The following is a 22,815-nucleotide window of genomic DNA, read 5'->3' on the forward strand; positions in this document are numbered from 1 at the left end:
TATACATATATATCTATCTATACATATATATATCTATACATATCTATCTATCTATCTATACATACATATCTATCTATATATATCTATCTATCTATACATATCTATATATATCTATCTATCTATACATATATATTTATATATATCTATCTATCTATACATATATATCTATATATATATATGTATATATATGTATATATGTATATATACATATATGTATATATGTATATATACATATATATATATGTATATGTATATATATGTATATATAGATAGATAGATATTTTTTTTATATATATCAGAGGAAAGAGTGCCTCCTGCTGGCCATCCAACACCACTTCCATCAGAATCTGGTCTCCCATCCAGGGGCTGAACAGAACCAACCCTGCTTAGCTTCAGAGGCAAACCAGCAGTGGGATGCAGGGTGTTACACCGCCCTCTTGTGGTGAAACATAATACATGCTCATCAGAACACTAGACAAACAACATTATACAATCTGTAGTTTGTAACATGATAACATAGGCCAAACATTGTTTAACAGGAAGTTCAGGTTATCTACCAGTATCACTTCCCTATACACTCCAAAGAGTAATAAGGCATAATATGCAGGTTTGGAATTACACAGCTCTGGGGTATCACTGGGGTTTAATATATCAATTCAATGAAAAGTATTTACCCCAGAGGAGCAATTACTTCCAATGTTAAAATGGTAGCAATGCCTGATGATTAGCAGCCTGATTATGTGATTACATTACCAGAATGTGAAGGGCAGCTTTTCACACTTGGATCATGAAGACACCAGTCCTAGCTGCCAGTAGAGAACAAGACCTGCTAGACCTAAAGGGTTAGTTGTCATGCCAAGCTGGGGGCTGAGGACTTGGCCTGTGTTTAAACAGGCCCCATTTTGGCTGAATAATTTCTGATATTTTTCCACTAATTGGTCTTTTGACTGGGGATGCACGATATATCGGAATCGGACGATATTAGCTAAAAATGCCGTCAGCCCCATGTCTAGTTTAACGCCGACGTGCAACACCGATGTCAAAGCTGACGTGCATACCTATATAAACATAAACGATGCCACAAAAAAATACAGCGCTACACAGCAAAGCATAAAAATACAAAGCACCCACTTCCAACAACTGTCGAGCAGTCATTTGAAAGAGAAAACTTCAGATAAACTCGAAAGGCGAAATCCATTAAAAACGCCAAGATGATGGAATTCATTGGCCAACCGTTCTGTCGTGGATGACGTTGGCTTTCGCTGACTGGTCGAGCACCAGTACACACTACCAAGGAGGCGCTATTTTTCAGATGTTGCTCTACCGAAGTTAAAGAGTATTGTTGAAACCCACATCCATGAGCTACTTGCTATGGGCGTCACTGCTATTAGCTTCACAACTGACATTTGGACCAGTGATGTCAGCCACATGAGCATGCCTAGTCTGACAGCACAGCGGGTCGACAAGGATTTCGTACTGAGGAAAGCCATATTGCATGCTCAAGAATGTGCCGATTCTCAAACTGCTGCTGCTATGTCAATGGCATTTGAGAACATGTTTGAAACTTGGGAACACGCTCCATTCGAACAACTGACTCAAGAAATGAGCTCAACTGCGTCTACAGTAGAAGTGATGCCTTCTGTCACGGTATTGAAACGCCGACATACCGTACGGTGGAAACTATTAGAGGCTGTGAACAAGCGATTCGGTGGCATTCTCTCAGCCTCTGCGTCGCCACCATGCTCGATGCTAGGTACAAGGACCACTACCTTGATGCAGACAGGGTTTACATGAAACGTTACAAAGATGGAAATGGACACAGTGACAGTGCGCAACGAGGAAGAGAGGCCACGGACAGACAGAGCTGAAACTTTACTGCTTGACATTTATGAAATTCTGGTTGAGAATGAACAAAACAGCAATTGAAAGAAATAAGTTTGGATTATGTTTTATTGGTAATGGGGTCATGTAAATGCCAACAAAATAACTTTGTCAGTGTGTGTGTTTCAACTATTTAACTGTACTAGAATGCTTGAAAGGCCGCAAAAAAAATGTAATATTGTATATCGGTCTTGGGGGTTTTTTCGCCAAGGAAAATATCAGATTTGGTACTGTGCAAAAATGTATCGGGTAATCCCTACTTTTGACATCATCACATCAGATCTTTTTACATCAGAGCTGGTCAGAAGACCAATTAGAGGAAAAAGATCAGAATTGGGCTCCCTGTGTGAACGCCGCCTATTGCAGCTTTTCATGACCTGTCGTCTGGTGTTACAAAAGAGAAGTGGAGTCAAATTGTAATTTTTTTTTTTTTTATTAAGTAAAAATCAGACATGAACACGTGCAGACTATAAACCAGTGTAACAAATTCACCACGATCCTAAAAAGGTTCTGAAATGAAGAGTCTGCATTCAGCTGTAAAAACATACAGCCTGTTTCTAGAGAAGCCCAGTAGTCCTTTGCAATCTGTACAGAACACTGCTTTAGATCAAACAAATAGAACCGGGTAGTCACTTCCTTCAGTCCACAAAGTCTTGAGGTCTTTCCGGAATTATTATTTTCTTGTACACGCATTCATTCCTTCTTCCACTGAAGAGTCGCTTTTATAAATCAAAGCTTTGTCACTAAATCAGCAGTTAACCATCTTTACACTGTAAATATGTTGTCTCCAAGTCCAGCATTTACATGTCAATTAAAACAGGTTTGAAAAGGAGGATTGTGGGAAAGCAGAACACAAAACTGCATTAAGGAGAGGAGGGGACTCCTGCCCCTGGTTCAGCGGCGATGACGTCCGTGCCCTGAGTGTCCACCACTGCTGCTGCTATGGCGTTTGGTCTTGTGGGTGCGCGCCCTTTCTCGTTCTCGGTCATACGACCTGGACCGCTCCCTCCTGTCTCCACGGTGATGTCCTCCCCCAGCCCCACCTCTCTCGTGCTTGTGCTTCTTGGCCGAAGAGAGGTCCGATGTGCTGCGGTCTCTGTCCCGCTCCCTCCCTCTCTCCCGTTCCCTCTCTCCTTTGCTGGCAGAGCGCGACCTTGACCTCTTCCTCTTGTGAGCCCCCCCGCCGCTGCTATGACGACTCGATGGCTTGGGGTCGATGTTGCCATGGTGGCCGGGCTTTGGCTTGAGGTGTGGGAGGAGGAGGGGGGAGGACGGATGGCGTCGGGGTGAGGGGCTGCGGCTGTGAGACCGACTGCGAGAACGAGAACTGTAGGTCCCAGAACGACTTCGCCGGCTGTTGTAACTGAAGAGAGTGAAGAATAGAGTTAAGACTGGTCTCCAGTTGAATATTACTACATGAGAGTGTGACACTGGTTGTAAAATACTGGCTGTAAAGTACCACAGTAAAGCAGACAATGAATGAAGTACTAAAGTCTTACTGTCTGCGTGGGGAGCGTGATCGCGAGCGAGTTCTGGAACGAGATCCACTCCTACTCCTGCTGTTCCTCCCAATCTTAGCCTCCTTCCTCAGCCTGACAGAGAGAAAGAAAGGAGAGATGAAACGTTACATTTCCATTAGGGGTGTCTGCTTAAAATGGGAAAATAAAGCCCTTTTCTTCCAGAACGAAAGGCCCTGCTGTGATTAGTTAAAGAGCTGTGTGTATGTGTTCCTCACCCGTTGTGTGGGCTCTTGGAGCCCTGGGCTCTGCTGTCTGGCTCTTTCTTTACAGGTTTGAGAGCCTGGGGGTTGGGCGATTTATCTTCCACCTTCACTACGTTGGGAGAACCTGGGGAACACAACATGTCTTTAGACTGGGTGGTCCCCATTTAGAAATGGAATATTATTGTACTACTGTGTTAAAATAAAAAAAGTACTTATCTATGATGACTTGACCACTTACTTAAATTGGACAGCTATGGTAATGTAAACTCACAGGGTTTGGATCCGGGTGAGAAGCCTCCCAGGTTGGACAGAGCTGGGGTCCCATCAGGGTTCAGCCCTTTAGCCTTCAGCTTGGCCTCCTGCAGAGACATCTTCCTCTTCTCCACCTCCTTCTCCAGGTGGTCATAGTCCGGCTGGTCGAGAGAGAGAGACAGAGAGGGGTTAAGAAGGTACTGTGTGGTGGATTATGTTATAGAGCAGGAGGGTGCATGGAGGAAGAAAATCATGGTTCCAGGGTTGCTAGAAGATTCAGGGGATGATCATGTACCTTCTTCCTGGTGTAGAGTTTGAGGGTGGTGATACAGATATCCTTGATCTCCTCCTCTGTGGCTCCAAACAGCAGATACCAGTGAGGTCTGGATGGGAGAGGCATCTACAGACACAAAGCACTTAGTTAACGACTGAAAGGTTGCAAGATCGAATCCCTGAGCTGACAAGGTAAAAATCTGCCATTCTGCCCCTGAACAAGGCAGTTAATCTAATCCACTGTTCCTAGGCCATAAACTGAAAATAAGAATTTGTTCTTAACCTGTTGGGGCTACGGCCGGAAAAAAAACGTACCCGATTTAATCTGGTTACTACTCTTGCCCAGAAACTAGAATATGCATATAATTAGTAGATTTGAATAGAAAACACTCTAAAGTCTCTAAAACTGTTTGAATGGTGTCTGAATATAACAGAACTCATATGGCAGGCCAAAACCTGAGAAGATTCCATACAGGAAGTGCCCTGTCTGACAATTTGTTCTCCTTCTGTGGCATCTCTATCGAAAATACAGCATCTCTGCTGTAACGTGACATTTCCTAAGGCTCCCATTGGCTGTCAGAAGGCGCCAGAAAGTGGAATGACGTCTCTCCTGTCTCTGGGCGAAAAACAGCAGGAGATTTTGTGAGTGGTCAGGCTGGGAACAGTGACACTGGAGATGTGCGTTCATGAGAATTCTCAATTTCTTTCTTTCAGCCTTTGAATGAATACAACGTCGCCCGGTTAGAATAATATCGCTATTTTACGAGAAAAATAGCATAAAAATTGATTTTAAACAGCGTTTGACATGCTTCGAAGTACGGTAATGGAATATAAAAAAATAAAAAAATGTCACGAAATGCACTCTCGCGTCACCCTTCGGATACTGACCTGAACGCACAAACAAAACAGAGCTATTTGAATATAACTATGGATTATTTGGAACAAAAACATTTGTTGTTGAAATAGAAGTCCTGGGAGTGCATTCTGACGAAGAACAGCAAAGGTAATGCAACTTTTCTAATAGTAAATCGGAGTTTGGTGAGGGCCAAACTTGGTGGGTGTCAAATTAGCTAGCTGTGATGGCCGAGCTATCTACTCAGAATATTGCAAAATGTGCTTTCGCCGAAAAGCCATTTTAAAATCTGACACCGCGATTGCATAAAGGAGTTCTGTATCTATAATTCTTAAAATAATGATGTATTTTGTGAACGTTAAATCGTGAGTAATTTAGTAAATTGTGAGTAATTTAGTAAATTCACCGTAAGTTTGCGGTGGGTATGCTAGTTCTGAACGTCACATGCTAATGTAAAAAGCTGGTTTTTGATATAAATATGAACTTGATTGAACAAAACATGCATGTATTGTATAACATAATGTCCTAGGAGTGTCATCTGATGAAGATCAAAGGTTAGTGCTGCATTTAGCTGTGGTTTTGGTGACATATATGCTTGCTTTGAAAATGGCTGTGTGATTATTTTTGGCAGGGTACTCTCCTGACATAATCTAATGTTTTGCTTTCGCTGTAAAGCCTTTTTGAAATCGGACAATGTGGTTAGATTAACGAGAGTCTTGTCTTTAAAATGGTGTAAAATAGTCATATGTTTGAGAAATTGAAGTTATAGCATTTGAGGTATTTGTATTTCGCGCCACGCGATTCCACTGGCTGTTGACTAGGTGGCACGCAAACGTCCCACCTTGCCCAGGGAGGTTAACTGACTTGCCTAGTTAAATAAAAATGCTACAAAATGGGGTCATTCAACAGGATGGGTAGGGAACACTGGTTAAGAGACTCCTCCTGTTACAGGAGAGATGTTGGTGGGAAAAGTGGAAGACTAGAGATGGGGAGAAGACCAATCCAACGGTACCTGCAGAGCTCTGGCAGCCAGGTAGATGCAGGCACAGGCGATAGTTTCAGCTTGGAACCTCACAAACACATTGGTCCTGAGGCTGTCATTCATGTAGTTCCTACAAGACACAAGCAACATACAGAAACATAGCACCATCTCCTCCCAAACAGCCCATATCACAGTGGTCTGGGCAGTCACCAGCTGGTTCTCAACAGCTACAGGGGTGCAGGTTTGTTCCAGCTTGACCATTAAATACTTGAACCATGTGTTAGTGCTGGGGTGAAACAAAAGCCTGCAAACTGTAGCTCTAGAGGACCACAGTTGGTGACCACGCCAATAAAAGACAGTTATTGATCTGAAATAGTAAATAGGCTAACAGTATGGAGACTCTAGTTTATCTTTGTCCTGCTACCTCTCTCTCAGGTGCATCCATGTTGGTGTTGAGCTGGACATGCAGCGTCACAGGTGAAACCTTGTACACAGGACGGTGCAGACGGGGCTAAAGCCCACAGCTCCTTACCGTAACAATATGATGTCCAGAGAAATGAAAACCACTCGAGTCCTATTTCAGAGGTGGACATGCGTCCTACTACTCAAATGTCTTTGGAAAGTGCACATGCAAACTGAAGGTGAATGCAGAGCAGACCGAGGTCATCAGACATATACTGCAGCCCTTTGGTAGAATGCAGCCATAGAGGCAACAACTCATCTCTTGGCTGAGAGGAGAGATGGAAGTTTCCCTTAACCACAGCTGAAGGATGAGATTGGACAGGTCAGACTAGAGCTGTGGGATGGCATGGCATGCTGCACTCTAGTTAAGATATCATCTCTACATAGCTTTCAACTTCAAGTCCCATCAAAAGGCCTACATAATGCTGTTATGTCAGGTAACAGGGTTCAAGCTGTGTTTAAAGTGGGATTCTAGTTGCAGCTAGTTGTCAGAGTTTCAGTGACCCTGATAAAGCTATAGCTCAGGCAACACATGGAAACATCTGACCGACAGACAATGGACATTTCTGACTGATGGTTTTGTCATCTAGCGAGCAGTCAGACAAACTGAAACAGAAAGATGGGGGGGGTGTGACAGAACAGAACACTGCTGGTAGAACCCCTACCCACCCAAAACATGTCCCCTTCAGGATATAATGGAAGCTTGGGATGATATACAAAACCTAGCTTTACTGACAACAAAAAATAAACACATTGAAATGTAAACTGGGCTTCTCTGAATAGTGTGACTACATTTAGCCACTCCGAGCCAGTCCTGGAGTGTGACTGGCATAGGGAAGCGCACAATTGGCCCAGCGTTGTCCGTGTTAAGGGAGGCTTTGGCAAGGGTAGGCAGTCATTGTATAATAATTTGCTCTTAACTGACTTGCCTAGTTAAATAAAAGGTTCAATAAATAAAAAAAGTGGTCTGTCATGATTTCAGATCAATTAAACAATATTCAGAAAACCAGCTCACACAGGAGTCCCCCAGAACAGGCTTCCCTAGACTTGCTGAGGGTTTGAACTTTGGACTGGTGGACTACTGATAGATTACTGCAAAAAGTGGCCGGTGGATATTGATGGGTGACGAGACAGGTCCTTGGAGACAAAGCCTGAGCAGGATCAGCCTGTAAGACATGTCTGGAGACCACGTCAGTGTGGGAAAATCAAATAGACAGTTCAACAGTACACTTTAACTACTGCATCAAAAAGGCATACCCAGAAAACGGTTGAGTCAAAAAAAAATACTTCAGGATATGTTTACTTCAAATCTAGAGCAAGTAAACTAGGAAAAAAAATTAAAGTAGAATGCAATAGTTATCTATATAGCTATCTAGAAAAAAAATGATATAACTTCAACCTAGGAAGCAAAACCCCAAAAATACAAATCCTTCTGGACACCCCAAGAGAAAACAAGACGATGTCGGCAGTTGGGAAAGGCCCGCCCCCTTCAGTGAATCTCGGCAGAGAGCGCTCACTGGATTGGCTGTCTCCGAGAAGGGCAGCCAGCCAATGGGGGCGCTCCTGAGGTCATGTGGTTGGAGGAGCAGAGTTCAGAGGTTCTTTATGAGACTTACCAGCATGGACTACCCTTTAATCAAAGAGTAGAGAGAAAGGACAAAGTTAAACTGAGTTCCCTGGGCACCAGAATCATAGACTAGAAATAGCCATGCATGGACAAGAGGAAAACAAACAGGTCTCAATAAGACACTAATGAATCCATCAGAGAATAGAGGTTACAGAGGGTGGAGGCAGACTGTAATACAGCAGGTGTTTGTGACGTAGGGCACTGGGTTAGTTAGGGTACAGGCCATGTACTTACCAGGCGGTCTGGACCAGAGTCTGATTCTTCTCACATTCCAGGACTTGCAGGTACATGACGATGATCTGGAAGAAGACCAGTTGACATTATGCAATAATCAACACAGTTTCACAATCCCCAGGTGTGGCAGAATGCAAACCACCAGGCTGTACTGAGATGAGAATGTTCTAGAACACCACAACTACAGCTGTCATGTGCGTCACGCAAACTATCACAGCCTTAATTGTAGTAGTGTTAGTGTAGTCTAATAGGTTGGCCTAATGCTAGTGTTGAGATAAAAGTAGCTGTGACTTGAGCAAGAAAAGCACCGGCTGGGTCTACAGTTGCACTGTATGTGTATTCTGAGCGATGTAACTGGGACTCACCTTGTGCGGATGCTTGACGTGTACACAGAAGCCCAGCTCCTTCAGGATTCTCCGCTCAGCTTTGATCACTTGGTTTTTGGTATTAATGTAGTTCTGATCAAGAATCAATGAACTTGCACTCCTGCTTTACAAAAGAATGAAAATAACCAAAAATGTTTCCCCCCCCTCAAAAAACAGAAAGAAAGCACCCTGCTTTCTTTGACTGGTTCTCTTTCCCCCTTCAACCAACTAAAAGCAACAGGCCCAAATGGTTTATTTTTAGGGGGTTTGACTCCTGTGATTTCAGTGGAAGCTTTTGAGTTACACTGATCCATGTCTACCGCAAGTCACCATGCATCACAGCTTTCACAGAAATATCAACAGAAACATCACCAAACAAGATGGTTAAAAACCTGGACTACCCATTCACTTCTTCCCCTTGTAATGGAATAACCTGGACTACCCATTCACTTCTTCCCCTTGTAAATGGAATAACCTGGACTACCCATTCACTTCTTCCCCTTTTAATGGAATAACCTGGACTACCCATTCACTTCTTCCCCTTGTAATGGAATAACCTGGACTACCCATTCACTTCTTCCCCTTTTAAATGGAATAACCTGGACTACCCATTCACTTCTTCCCCTTTTAAATGGAATAACCTGGACTACCCATTCACTTCTTCCCCTTTTAAATGGAATAACCTGGACTACCCATTCACTTCTTCCCCTTGTAATGGAATAACCTGGACTACCCATTCACTTCTTCCCCTTGTAATGGAATAACCTGGACTACCCATTCACTTCTTCCCCTTGTAATGGAATAACCTGGACTACCCATTCACTTCTTCCCCTTGTAATGGAATAACCTGGACTACCCATTCAGTTCTTCCCCTTGTAATGGAATAACCTGGACTACCCATTCAGTTCTTCCCCTTGTAATGGAATAACCTGGACTACCCATTCACTTCTTCCCCTTGTAATGGAATAACCTGGACTACCCATTCAGTTCTTCCCCTTGTAATGGAATAACCTGGACTACCCATTCACTTCTTCCCCTTGTAATGGAATAACCTGGACTACCCTGACTTCAGTCACCCAACTAAGAAGCCTTACAAGCAAAACATGCACTTTCACCATGTTATGGAAAGAAAATATTTCAGGTACGGCCTACATTACGATTACTTACAAAACACGTACTTAAAAACACCATTTGTAAGAAAATGGACTAAGGGATTTTGGTCATCACCGTCTACACTCATATTGTGTGTAAAAACAGATTGATGTATACTTTAGTTATACACTAGGAAGTATGTAAAGGACCCCATCATCTCTGTTAACCCAGATAAATAAATTAAAAACATTGCACTAACGCAGCACGGATCTAACGATCCATTCAAAACTGGCAGATCAGTCTACAGGAGATTAAGGACCCCACATCAGAAATACAAGAGTGGTAGCATTTTTATCTGGTCCTCTGATATGACATGGGAGCAACATGACCGTACCCATCTGGTCCTCTGATATGACATGGGAGCAACATGACCGTACCCATCTGGTCCTCTGATATGACATGGGAGCAACATGACCGTACCCATCTGGTCCTCTGATATGACATGGGAGCAACATGACCGTACCCATCTGGTCCTCTGATATGACATGGGAGCAACATGACCGTACCCATCTGGTCCTCTGATATGACATGGGAGTAACATGACCGTACCCATCTGGTCCTCTGATATGACATGGGAGCAACATGACCGTACCCATCTGGTCCTCTGATATGACATGGGAGCAACATGACCGTACCCATCTGGTCCTCTGATATGACATGGGAGTAACATGACCGTACCCATCTGGTCCTCTGATATGACATGGGAGCAACATGACCGTACCCATCTGGTCCTCTGATATGACATGGGAGCAACATGACCGTACCCATCTGGTCCTCTGATATGACATGGGAGTAACATGACCGTACCCATCTGGTCCTCTGATATGACATGGGAGTAACATGACTGTACCCATCTGGTCCTCTGATATGACATGGGAGCAACATGACCGTACCCATCTGGTCCTCTGATATGACATGGGAGTAACATGACCGTACCCATCTGGTCCTCTGATATGACATGGGAGTAACATGACTGTAGCTAATACTTCTGGACACTAGATCTGTCAGAACTTAATACATTTTCGAACTGAACAGTTAGCAGATCAAACATGACCAAATTTGCTATTAAAAACGTGCATGTCATGGCAGTCTACTTTGTCTTCACAAAAGCAAGTTTGTATTTACTAATTCCCTTACTTCAGTGGTAGTCTAGCCAGGATGACATGAACAGTTCATGTTTCTAAGCTACTACACAAGCTGCAGTCAGGCAGCAGATGTAATGGGTTATATCTACTCCAAACCCTGACTGTTCAGTTTAGCATACCATTGTCAATTTCCAAACAATCCTCTAAAAAAAAAAAAGTCTGGAAAGCCCCGCTTATGTCCATCAATTACAGGTGATGTATCTACTTTAAAACTCAACCCACCCAGCTTTTAAATATATTACATCTCCTCAATATTAAATCTAGATAGGAAACTAGTGCATGTGAACAATTGTGCAAATGTTCTTAGGGGGAAAGATAAAGTGATATTTCTGTAAAAGCCATGAATGCCATTTGGTGAATGAGGGAGGTTGCTCTGTAGTACACACAGTATGTAGTGTTTGAGCTACGTTACCAGAGGGTCCGCAAACACCAAAAGCTTAGACTGAGACAAAGGAGTCCAAGGCTCCCAGCCTAGGACCTGCGGCCAACCTGTCCTCCCCGATCCCAGTGCACCGCAGTGACTCACACCACGGGCGTCTCCCAGGGGAGGGGGGGGTGACACCTCGCTCATGGTTGTCATGCCGACTGCTTCATCTCTACGTACCATTCCACATCACCCAGGCTTTGGTAAATGTAGCTGGTCGCTGTTAGTTGGTTGCAAGGGAAAAGAGAACCCAAGTTAATACCACAGCCTTAGAATTGGAACTGAACAGATTATTCTGGTCAAAGACACACTCGTCTAGCAGTGTGTCCTGTCTTCTGGTGCCTAGTAGTTCTCTCTTGGCAACCAACAGTTATTTAGGTTAGAGGTGCTAATATATCACCTTCCACTGATCTACTTGTCTATGTATGTAGCTGTGAATACAATGTTGTAACTACCATTGATCAGAGATGAGGAAACTGAAACGTTTTAGAGTATGGTTTAGAGAGCATGGATCAACAAAAGGGCATTTTTTCACATTCATACATCAGAGCATCATCACACAAGATACTAAAAAACAGTTACTAATTAATATAATGCATGATGAATATACTTGCATTTTTCACAAACGGTTAACATACAATTAAAAGAGATGTAAGACCGACAGAAACAAAGGATAGTTTCTATATGGATGCTTACCTTTTGCCTCTATGACTCTGTTTTAAATGGTGAAAAACATTAATGACGTCTCTGAATCGTCGTGGCGCTTCCTCGATCTTGGAAGCCAAGTTGACACAGGCCATTGCAACAATCTGGGGACACAAGAATAACAAGGTTTACAGTACGTTGCTAGATGTGGTTAGCTAGCAAAACACTAACATTACCCTGAGGCGTTGCAATGATAACGTCACCTAAAGTGACTAGCTAGCTGCAATGACTATGAAATAGTTTCAAAACAGGCCTGGTTACGTGCCACAAACCAGCTACGCTACTGTAAATTACAATATGGCCGCCAACGTAAACGTTCTCTACACACACACCACCCGGTGCCGTTGCTAAACTAGCTAATGTTGTACTGCTAATTTGCCGAGAAAGACAACTTGGCTTACCTCAAAACTGTGTTTGACAAATGATTTTGAGTAGAAAAAACGATGAAAAAGAACTTGACCCGTAGCCATTGCCACCTGTAATGTAAAGAACAATACATTAATACGACAGCTCCATGTAACGTTAAATGTAATTCAAAAATAGATATCCGCCATTTTGTTCTTGTCATCCCACGGCCACGGATGTTACCCCGCTGCCGTTAGTAAGCGCAGCACACGTTTAAATCAACGACTTATTCAAATAATTTACAATTGTAACTGATAATTGCGCTAAATAACACTGTTATACACATGATTCTACAAATTGACAAAATTAGTCTACCAGATTATCCTAATAAATAAGTTAGCTGTGAGCTAACGTTAGCCTTGGCTTGGGCATTTCCCGGCCTTGCGTGGCCTTATTTTGACGGGTTATATAAACAAAGATGCTAGTTATTAAACAAACACCAGCTATAGTACTTATGTTTCATAAGATGACGGTACTGGATGTTTATTTTGAATATTTACCTGTGGCAAGCGTAGAAGAATACCAGCCGATTGAATTAGCTCGCAACCCAGGATACGGAGGTCGGTCTCTGTGTGCAGGTCGAGGCCATCGAGCATAGACGGGGTTGGCTGAAGCCTTTCCTCTGGTATAAGAGAGTTGCTGATAGTGAGGTAAACTTCAGAATAAACTCTGTCGCCGATAAGGATCCCATCATTGTTCGTGGATGTGTTAGGGACAGCGGAGAGGGGACCAGCGGCCATCTTCGTCACAAATGAAAGCAGTAAACGACACAACAACGCGGCAGAGACAGCTTCAACCACCGAGAAAAGGAAATAGCAGAACAAATCGATGACGTAAGCGCACGGTCGAACTACGAACAGTGTACATACGCGGGACTTTATGTGACAATAAATAAATAGTTCCAAGCAATCATACATTTTGCTGAAGTGCCTTACGGCTTTTTTACACGATAGGCTATACTATTAGTCATATAATTGTGAATACATTTTGATATATAATCCCATGGGAATAGGTGATGCAGGGGACAATTAGCAAGCTTTTGGGAACTGTCTGGAATTTCCCAATGACGATGATTCTGGGAACTCTTTCTTTGTACAGCGTTGGAACATATCCATCCGCCCGTCATACACCGCAACGATGTGTCAAAAGGCAGCAGGTTGGAGACTTCCGTCCTCTTCCTTGCATGATACCAGTCAGACAGAACAGTGCTTCCGCTTCAAGCTCTCACCAGTGAATCCTGTGTGGTTCTTAGTGAATACACTGCAGTAGAACCACAAATTGAAACGTTTTTGGTAGAACATTTGAGGTGCGGGTAGTCAGTTCTAGAGTCATTCCATGTCATTTCAGCAAGCCATGACACTCACCATCTCAGATTGTTCTGAAATTGTTTATGTCGTTAGTAACATATATGATTAGCATTCCTGAAACATTTAGTTGAAATATACTTTTATCTCTGAACAATGAAGCTAATTGATTGCACCCAAATTGGCCATTTTAATTGATAGGATTCAGATAATATTCACTAAACTTCTTCCTACCAATGAGCAAGACATGAGGAATCCCCCCCCCCCCCTAAATTTCAAAAGCTACCTACAGACCCCCACACCCTATGCCAATCCAACACCAACAACCAGTATCAGTTCTCTATGTTAGACAAGTAGTATGAAGTTAAGGCTTGGAATATTGCTTCTCCATACTATGTAATGTATTCCCTGTGAATCTGTGATGTTTTTTCAACCCTGTTCAGAGAAATTAGTCACTGAAGTCGCTTGCATTATTTTGACCACAAAATTAGTCACTGAAGTCGCTTGTACGTTTTGACCACTAGATGCCGCTGTTCCTGCTACACCCCCACACTTTTAAAAAATCTATTTTCCTGGTCTCCTGTGTTTATTAACTAGATCCCAACATTTCCTTTGCAACTTTGGGTAGAAAACCAATAGATTTAGCATGATGAAAATAAATGGTGTGATCATCCTCACAATTCAAACCAGTCCTCCATGAAAGAAATACAGTGTTAGTGTATTTAGCTGACTGATTGCAGTCCGCCGTGGTGCAGACACCATCTAAAGGGAAAAGTACAGAGTATACTATATCTGATCACAGCATACATCCCTGCCCTCTCATGTCTCATATCTCTTTCTCTCTCTCACATCTCTATCTCTCCCTCTCACATCTTTTCCTGTCACATCTCTTTCTCTCTCACCTCTTTCTCTCTCTCACGTCTTTCTCTCACATCTCTTTCTCCCACATCTCTTTCTTTCTCTCTCTCACGCATCTTTTTCTCTCCCTCTCACGTCTCTTTCTCTCTCCCTCTGACGTCTCTTTCTCTCCCTCTCACGTCTCTCTCTCTCTCTCTCTCTCACTTCTCTCTCTCTCACCTCTTTCTTTTTCTCACTTCTCCCTCTCACATCTCTTTCTCTCTTCTCTTTCTCTCTCACACATCTCTCTCTCACCTCTCTCTCTCTCGCACACACGTACACACACACACACACACACACACACACACACACACACACACACACACACACACACACACACACACACACACACACACACACACACACACACACACACACACACACACACACACGTACACACACACACACACACACGTACACACACACACACGTACACACACACACACACACACACACACACACACACACACACACACACACACACACACACACACACACACACACACACACACACACACACACACACACACACACACAATAAGATTAGTTAGAGTAAACTCCATGCTGTTTTCCACTTTTCATTTCCATGATTTATTGTTGGTTATGTGGAGTGTGAGTTGGCAACTTGGCTGTAATGCTGTGTGGGTGCGTAGGTGGGTAGACAAGTATCTTCCCAATCTGCCTTTGTACTGCTATCCATCTCCAGTAACATACAGGCTGAAATAAACAGATTATTCATTCAACAGATTGTGCCCATTGAACAGCTAAGTGGAGATAGAACGTTCCTCTATGCACATTCATTTAGCTGTCAGGGGTTGGCAGGTTCCTCACCGCTTCCATCAGAAGACGCACAAGGTGTTCTTTCTTCTCAGCCAGAAGCAGTTAGAGAGGTGTTGTTTGCACCTACCATGGGAGATCTGTAATGTTGGTATTTAAACTGCGACCACAGCCGAACGGAATAGAGCTGTCTAGGCATGTTTTAAAGTATATCTACTCCTATCAGTTTTCTAAGTTATCCTGACGGTTTCCTCCTTACTTTTCTATCATCAGATGTCTCGTTGAATCACAGGGGAAAAGAGAGAAAAAGTATAGATTCATTGGAGAAAATCCATAATCCTATGCAATGCCTTTGAGGTGTAGATGGTTACCATTTACTGATGGATGTTGTAGTTCTCCAGGTATTCCCCTGACAGACAGACTGTTTACCTTTACCAGTTGGTTACCTTTTCAGTTTATTTGTTCATTTATTTATGAGTGATTTGTATAATCAGTTGAGAGCTGTAATCTACTATAGTACTTGAGGCCTGCCCTATATCTTAGCCCTATATCTTAACCCTATATCATAGCCCTATATCATAGCCCTATATCTTAACCCTATATCTTAGCTCTATATCATAACCCTATATCTTAACCCTATCTCATAGCCCTATATCATAACCCTATATCTTAGCCCTATATCATAACCCTATATCTTAGCCCTATATCTTAACCCTATATCTTAGCCCTATATCTTAACCCTATATCTTAGCCACATATCTTAGCCCTATATCTTAACTCTATATCTTAGCCCTATATCTTAACCCTATATCATAGCCCTATATCATAACCCTATATCTTAGCCCTATATCATAAGCCTATATCTTAACCCTATATCTTAGCCCTATATCTTAGCCCTATATCATAGCCCTATATCTTAGCCCTATATCATAGCCCTATATCATAACCCTATATCATAGCCCTATATCATAGCCCTATATCATAACCCTATATCATAGCCCTATATCATAGCCCTATATCATAACCCTATATCATAACCCTATGTCATAACTCTATATCATAACCCTATATCATAACTCTATATCATAGCCCTATATCATATCATAGCCCTATATCATACCTCTGGATATTAGAAGTCAACAGGTAGCACAGAGGTTGCTCTGCCAATGCATGATGAAAGTCAATCTGACAGCTTGACAGAAGGAATGACAGCCATTTTGTTCTTCGAGCACAATGCTTCTACGATGAGAGTTGGACACAGAATTCTCCAATCGTCTCACACATCAGCAATATTGGGCCGGGGCCCCAATGTCAATCCTCAGGCAAAAACTAACAGAAGCAATACGATATAATTCTAATGCTCATGGTGAGATGCAGGACAGGGATAGTAGACAGTAGAGGGCGACACAGTACAGAAGATGGACAGGTTTCTCAGTGAATGTGCAGCCAGGTCACCCATGATACAAATCACTATTAGAAGTCCATCCATGCCTGAGGACGTCAGCAGATGACGTGGATACCAGCCACTAGGGGAAATAGTGAGCTCTGTTCCCTTCAAGTAGGTTTCTGTTTTGCTGGGGTGTTATGGATGAGGATGGTGTTCTGGGGTGTTATGGATGAGGATGGTGTTCTGGGGTGTTATGGATGAGGATGGTGTTCTGGGGTGTTATGGATGAGGATGATGTTCTGGGGTGTTATGGATGAGGATGGTGTTATGGATGAGGATGGTGTTCTGGGGTGTTATGGATGAGGATGATGTTCTGGGGTGTTATGGATGAGGATGGTGTTCTGGGATGTTATGGATGAGGATGGTGTTATGGATGAGGATGATGTTCTGGGGTGTTATGGATGAGGATGGTGTTCTGGGGTGTTATGGATGAGGATGGTGTTCTGGGGTGTTATGGATGAGGATGGTGTTCTGGGGTGTTATGGATGAGGATGATGTTCTGGGGTGTTATGGATGAGGATGGTGTTCTGGGGTGTTATGGATGAGGATGGTGTTATGGATGAGGATGGTGTTCTGGGGTGTTATGGATGAGGATGATGTTCTGGGGTGTTATGGATGAGGATGGTGTTCTGGGGTGTTATGGATGAGGATGATGTTATGGATGAGGATGGTGTTCTGGGGTGTTATGGATGAGGATGGTGTTCTGGGGTGTTATGGATGAGGATGATGTTATGGATGAGGATGGTGTTCTGGGGTGTTATGGATGAGGATGGTGTTCTGGAGTGTTATGGATGAGGATGATGTTCTGGGGTGTTATGGATGAGGATGGTGTTATGGATGAGGATGGTGTTCTGGGGTGTTATGGATGAGGATGATGTTCTGGGGTGTTATGGATGAGGATGGTGTTCTGGATGAGGATGGTGTTATGGATGAGGATGATGTTCTGGGGTGTTATGGATGAGGATGGTGTTCTGGGGTGTTATGGATGAGGATGGTGTTATGGATGAGGATGGTGTTCTGGGGTGTTATGGATGAGGATGGTGTTCTGGGGTGTTATGGATGAGGATGATGTTCTGGGGTGTTATGGATGAGGATGATGTTCTGGGGTGTTATGGATGAGGATGACGTTCTGGGGTGTTATGGATGAGGATGGTGGATGGTCGTAGTCGTCTGCCTCCGGTACAAAATGTTGCATGTTAGGATCCAGTGACAGAAAGTTGTTTTCGAGATTTTTGTTTTAAGCCTATCCCAAACCTTAACCCTTATCTTAACCATTCAGAGTTAATGCCTAAACTTAACCTTAAACACTTTGAAATTTGACATTTGAGAAACATGGATGAACGTCTAATTCTGACGTGAGACTGTGAGGTCTGGTTGGGAGAGAGAAGGGTATGGAGTGAGAGTGGGAGAACTGGTTGGAATGTGAGGACAGCGCTGCGTGCCTGCATAGCGCATCACACACACACACACACACACACACACACACACACACACACACACACACACACACACACACACACACACACACACACACACACACACACACACACACACACTAATCCAAGTGACATACACCCAAGAAGTTTATTATTCAGCACTCACAATCACACACTCTTAAGCGACATGCTACAGAGGTTTTATTGTCATTAACCAACACCTACACAACCTCACACACTTACAGCGTCACCACGGTGAATACTGAGCATTCTTTCTCTGGTTGCCTGGGTGACACTGATTATGGGTGAGAGAAGGCTCATGGGACGGCAAATTCCACAATGGCCACAAAGACGTAGGGGAGCAGCGGTTAGGGACTCCCTGATGACGAACAAGGAGTTAGTCACACACACACACACACACACACATAGACACACACATCACTCCCTCACAAGTGTGTAGGCGGAATCAACTCTCAACACTTAAATTCCCTATTGACACATGCGCATGCCTGTTCTGCAATGACAATAGCATATGAAAACACACACACAGAGTGCCTCACTTCTTCAACTGTGTTGAACTACGTTATTTATAATGAGGGATAGCTGGAGAATATCGGTCCTCTCCGAAATTAATATGGAAGGCCCTCCCTTCACTAAAATATATTTTTACCCGATCCCCCCCTGAACACTTGAAAAAATACAAGTGGCCCTCCCATATGCCCAAAATAATAATGAAAACCTAAAGTGGATAGCAGAGAACATGTATACCGTTTACCCTCACTCCTAGGACAGACCAGAGCCTTCAGAAACGGTTCTTCGTTTTGTAAGCATTACATGGCAAAGTATCCAGACGGTTGTGGAGTTGTAGACCACCGTGGACAAGGGGGTATCCCCATTATAATAAACGCAGGGCCTCCCGAGTGGCGCAGCGGTTCTCGAGGCGGCACTACAAACCTGGGTTTGATCCCAGGCTGTTTCGCAAGCCGGCCGTGACCGGGAGACCCATCAGGCGGCGCAAAACTGGCCCAGCGTCGTCTGGGTTAGGGGAGGGTTTGGCAGGCCGGGATTTCCTTGTTCCATCGCGCTCTAGTGACTCCTTGTGGCGGGCCGGACGAATGCACGCTGACTTCGGTTACCAGTTGTATGGTGGTTTCCCGACACATTGGTGCGGCTGGTTTCCGGGTTAATTGAACAGTGCAGCTTGGCAGGGTCGTGTTTCGGAGGACGCATGGCTCTCGACCTTCGCCTGTCCCTAGTCCGTACGGGAGTTGCAGCGACGGGACTGTAACGACAAGTCTACGTCATTTGACATGACTGGGGTCAAGCACAATGTTTTCCAATACCACAACGGAGCATGACAATGAAGGAGCGCATGCCATTGCACCTGAGACATTATGACTTCTATATAGTCGAAGTTTGGAACAGTGTTATCAACTGTAAAAATGTTGTGCAACAGAACCAGTTAAGACTGAAGTATCTGCTCATCAATGAATTTGACAAAAAGTTTTAAAAAAATAAAAAAATAAAACACAGCAGCCGCATATCATTAGGTAGGCCTATATGCACTTGTAACAATTTTTTTGCTTTGGGAAACTATAATTTTCTAATTTATTTTAGTTTATTCCTTGACATTTTTGTTAGAAAATAGATATTTATTGACTGTGATTAGGGCATGGTAATATAAGAACATCTGCTAGGCTAAATTAACAAACTAGGCATGCATAGCTCACCACATGTTCCTCAAACCAAAGACTGGCCAAACAAACCTGTGTTTCTAAAAGTGAATTCAAAGGCACTGTAGAATGACTATAGACTAATAAGGTATTTTTCATGTCATTATTATTTAATTCTATGAAATAATTATTTACATTTCATTTTATGCGAAATGCGAATGCGAAATGTATTGGCTCCTGCCAGCTTCTAGTGTGTCACAAACGCTTCACGATTCACGCTTCATTGTTAAATGGCAGGCTATATCCTTTAAATAATAATAATATAACCTAAATAATTCATTCTTAGGCTACATGGCTCGCTCCTGACTGATTTAGAGTTAGTATGTTGTTTAATAGCCTGTTGAAATGTTGAACGTCAATTGATAGTGACAGAATAGCACATTACTTCCCAAGCAAAGTAAATGTTTTGTCTCCTCGGCTATAGAAGGTTGTAGCTCAGCCACTGAATGTCATAGAGACAAACCAAAGATATCCCATAAGCATTGGAGTCATGCCTTTTTCCAGCATTTTACATATTGTTTCTAGCATAAAGCTTTGCAGACTAAAGCGTCATTATAGATCACTTTATATAATTAGGCCCATTTAATTGTTTTCAAAATATTAAGCTTATATTTTCCTTAACAAAAGACACAATACCCTCACATACCCTCACACACCCCCTCAATTCGAGCCCTGGTTTTAGCTTCACACACCCCCTCAATTCGAGCCCTGGTTTTAGCTTCACACACCCCCTCAATTCGAGCCCTGGTTTTAGCTTCACACACCCCCTCAATTCGAGCCCTGGTTTTAGCTTCACAAACCAAGCCCTTCACTAACACCAGGATATTTAAGGAGGTGACTGAAGGAATTGGCTGACAAAATCTATGGATAGTAGACAATCATTTATTCTGTCAAACAGGTAAGCCTACTTCTTATTGTTTGAATTGGAAGACATAGGCTCCAACACAAAGCCCCAGTGTTGTTAGTAGGCTAAAGTCAAAGTCAAATGAAGACTGTTAAAATTAATTGGACCTTCTCGAATTTGCCTTTCAGTAGCATGCATCTGCTGCCGCTTCATAGTAATGTAAGTTAAGGAAATAACTCAAATATGATTTATTATGAGGTCAATAACGCTGATAGATAGCTTCATTATGGGCAACAAAACATATTGTTTTTATTAAAATCAATTATATCAGTAGAAAGCTTACCTCCTGTTTTCTAGCCTGGCGTGTAGGAGTGTTAGGCCACTAACCGAAAGGTTGCTAGATCGAATCCCCGAGCAGACAAGGTCAAAATCTGTTGTTCTGCCCCTGAGCAAGGCAGTTAACCCAGTGTTCCCCGGGCGACGAAGACGTGGATGAAGGCAGCCCCCTGCACCTCTCTGATTCAGAGGGGTAAATGCGGAAGACAGTTGAATGTATTCAGTTGTACAACTGATTAGGTATTCTCATCTTCACGCTCTCCCTCTCGAACTGAACAGGACATCAATTAGCCTAGTCCGCGTGCACAGATATTGCACATTTTTTGGAGGAAGCCTTTGACTCGCTTCCTGAAGTGCCACCATACACAGCACAGCCATTGGTCAGCAGGGTTTTCCTCAGCCAGAGCAGGGCAGGCCAGGGCCCATGATTGGTGTAGCCTATCCATTGCAGTGTAATGCAGTGTAGCCAAGTTTTACACCATCCCAGCAGCACAAAAACCCAGGAAGAAAGTACATTTTCTTAGCAATATAACGTTGTCCTTCTCCGAGCGTGCTCTTCGTATAGACTAGGCCTATAACCTATAGTATCGGTAATGGATCATTTGATTGCGACCACACAAGGCACAGTTGATATTGCGCGCCCAGCAGAGAATCAGGGATGAGGGGCAGCATCGGTCACACATCCAGATATAATAAGCAAATAAACACTGAGTAATATGACATTTAATCAATTACAAATGACATGACCCTCCCCTGGACTAAATGAAAAGCACTAAACACCCTGAAATTGAAATAGCATGACCCTCCCCCATTTTCCTCTGGGTAACCATTGTGTACATTTTGACCGCTCCCTAAGCAGGCCTTAGTGACTAAGGCCTTCCTTGTAGGACTGCCCCAGTGTGGGAACAGCAGTGTCCATTCACACTGCATCCCTCTCCCTCATGCTCACTGAGACATGGTCCCCCAAAACACACGTACATACAAGGCCACCCATTACATACCCACAATCACAGGAAGAAAGGGAGACTGGCAGAGAGAGGGTGGAAGGAAGAGACATAGATGGGGGCAAAAAGGTAGTGAGAGAGAAAAATAGAGAGAGAGAGAGAGAGAGAGAGAGAGAGAGAGAGAAAGCAAGGGAGAGGGGGCGAGCAGTGTGTTTATAACTCTCTGGTCCGTGTTGAAAGACCTGCCCTCTTCAAAGAGCGGTAGAGGAGGTTCAGGAAGTGGAGGTCACGGTAGCAGGAAGTGAGGCGCGAGGCCGCAGTGTGATGGGGAGGAGGAGATCAAAGGAGAGGTGAAAGGTCAGGAGTGCATCTGGAGGGAGAACGTGAGCACCAGGAACAACGACGCAAAGAGTCGCACAAAAAAACATCAATAGATATTATGGGATGCTTTCACACAAAACCACACAGGAGGACAATGTGTGTGTGACTGCTGTCCATAGCTGTGCCATAGCTCCACTACCAATATTCAGACAGGCGTGTGTGTGTGTGTGTGTGTGTGAGTGAGACCATCCCTGTGAGGGACAATGCTCTTTGAGCGTTAGTGTGTGTGTGAG

The 22,815-nt window shown here is 43.4% G+C and overlaps 1 protein-coding gene across 2 annotated transcripts; it reads right to left on the reverse strand.

Annotated features, from left to right (window-relative positions):
- Positions 1-2,289: 2,289 nt before the first annotated feature.
- On the reverse strand, positions 2,290-13,380 carry LOC106581444 (cyclin-L1). Of its 2 annotated transcripts, none has more exons than XM_014163509.2 (11): positions 12,984-13,380; positions 12,480-12,554; positions 12,070-12,182; positions 8,653-8,773; positions 8,288-8,352; positions 5,995-6,094; positions 4,152-4,256; positions 3,876-4,017; positions 3,617-3,728; positions 3,381-3,473; positions 2,290-3,244 (listed from the first exon to the last, which is right to left on the reverse strand). In XM_014163509.2, the coding sequence occupies exons 1-11, from the start codon at positions 13,221-13,223 to the stop codon at positions 2,776-2,778; spliced, it is 1,635 nt and encodes a 544-aa protein (XP_014018984.1). In that variant the 5' UTR covers positions 13,224-13,380; the 3' UTR covers positions 2,290-2,775. The 2 variants fall into 2 exon arrangements, with proteins under 2 accessions (XP_014018984.1, XP_014018983.1); XM_014163508.2 differs by having other exon boundaries at positions 8,653-8,776.
- Positions 13,381-22,815: the final 9,435 nt, after the last annotated feature.

This window comes from Salmo salar, chromosome ssa20 (genome assembly GCF_905237065.1).
Source record: "Salmo salar chromosome ssa20, Ssal_v3.1, whole genome shotgun sequence".
NCBI lineage: Eukaryota > Metazoa > Chordata > Actinopteri > Salmoniformes > Salmonidae > Salmo > Salmo salar.

Coding starts and splice junctions, on each gene's coding strand:
- LOC106581444 (XM_014163508.2), bottom strand. CDS start 13,223: ATGGCCGCTGGTCCCCTCTCCGCTGTCCCTAACACATCCACGAACAAT. Junction 12,183..12,479: donor TTGTCAAACACAGTTTTGAG/GTAAGCCAAGTT, acceptor TTGTGTCCCCAG/ATTGTTGCAATGGCCTGTGT. Junction 3,729..3,875: donor CTCACCCGGATCCAAACCCT/GTGAGTTTACAT, acceptor TGTGTTCCCCAG/GTTCTCCCAACGTAGTGAAG.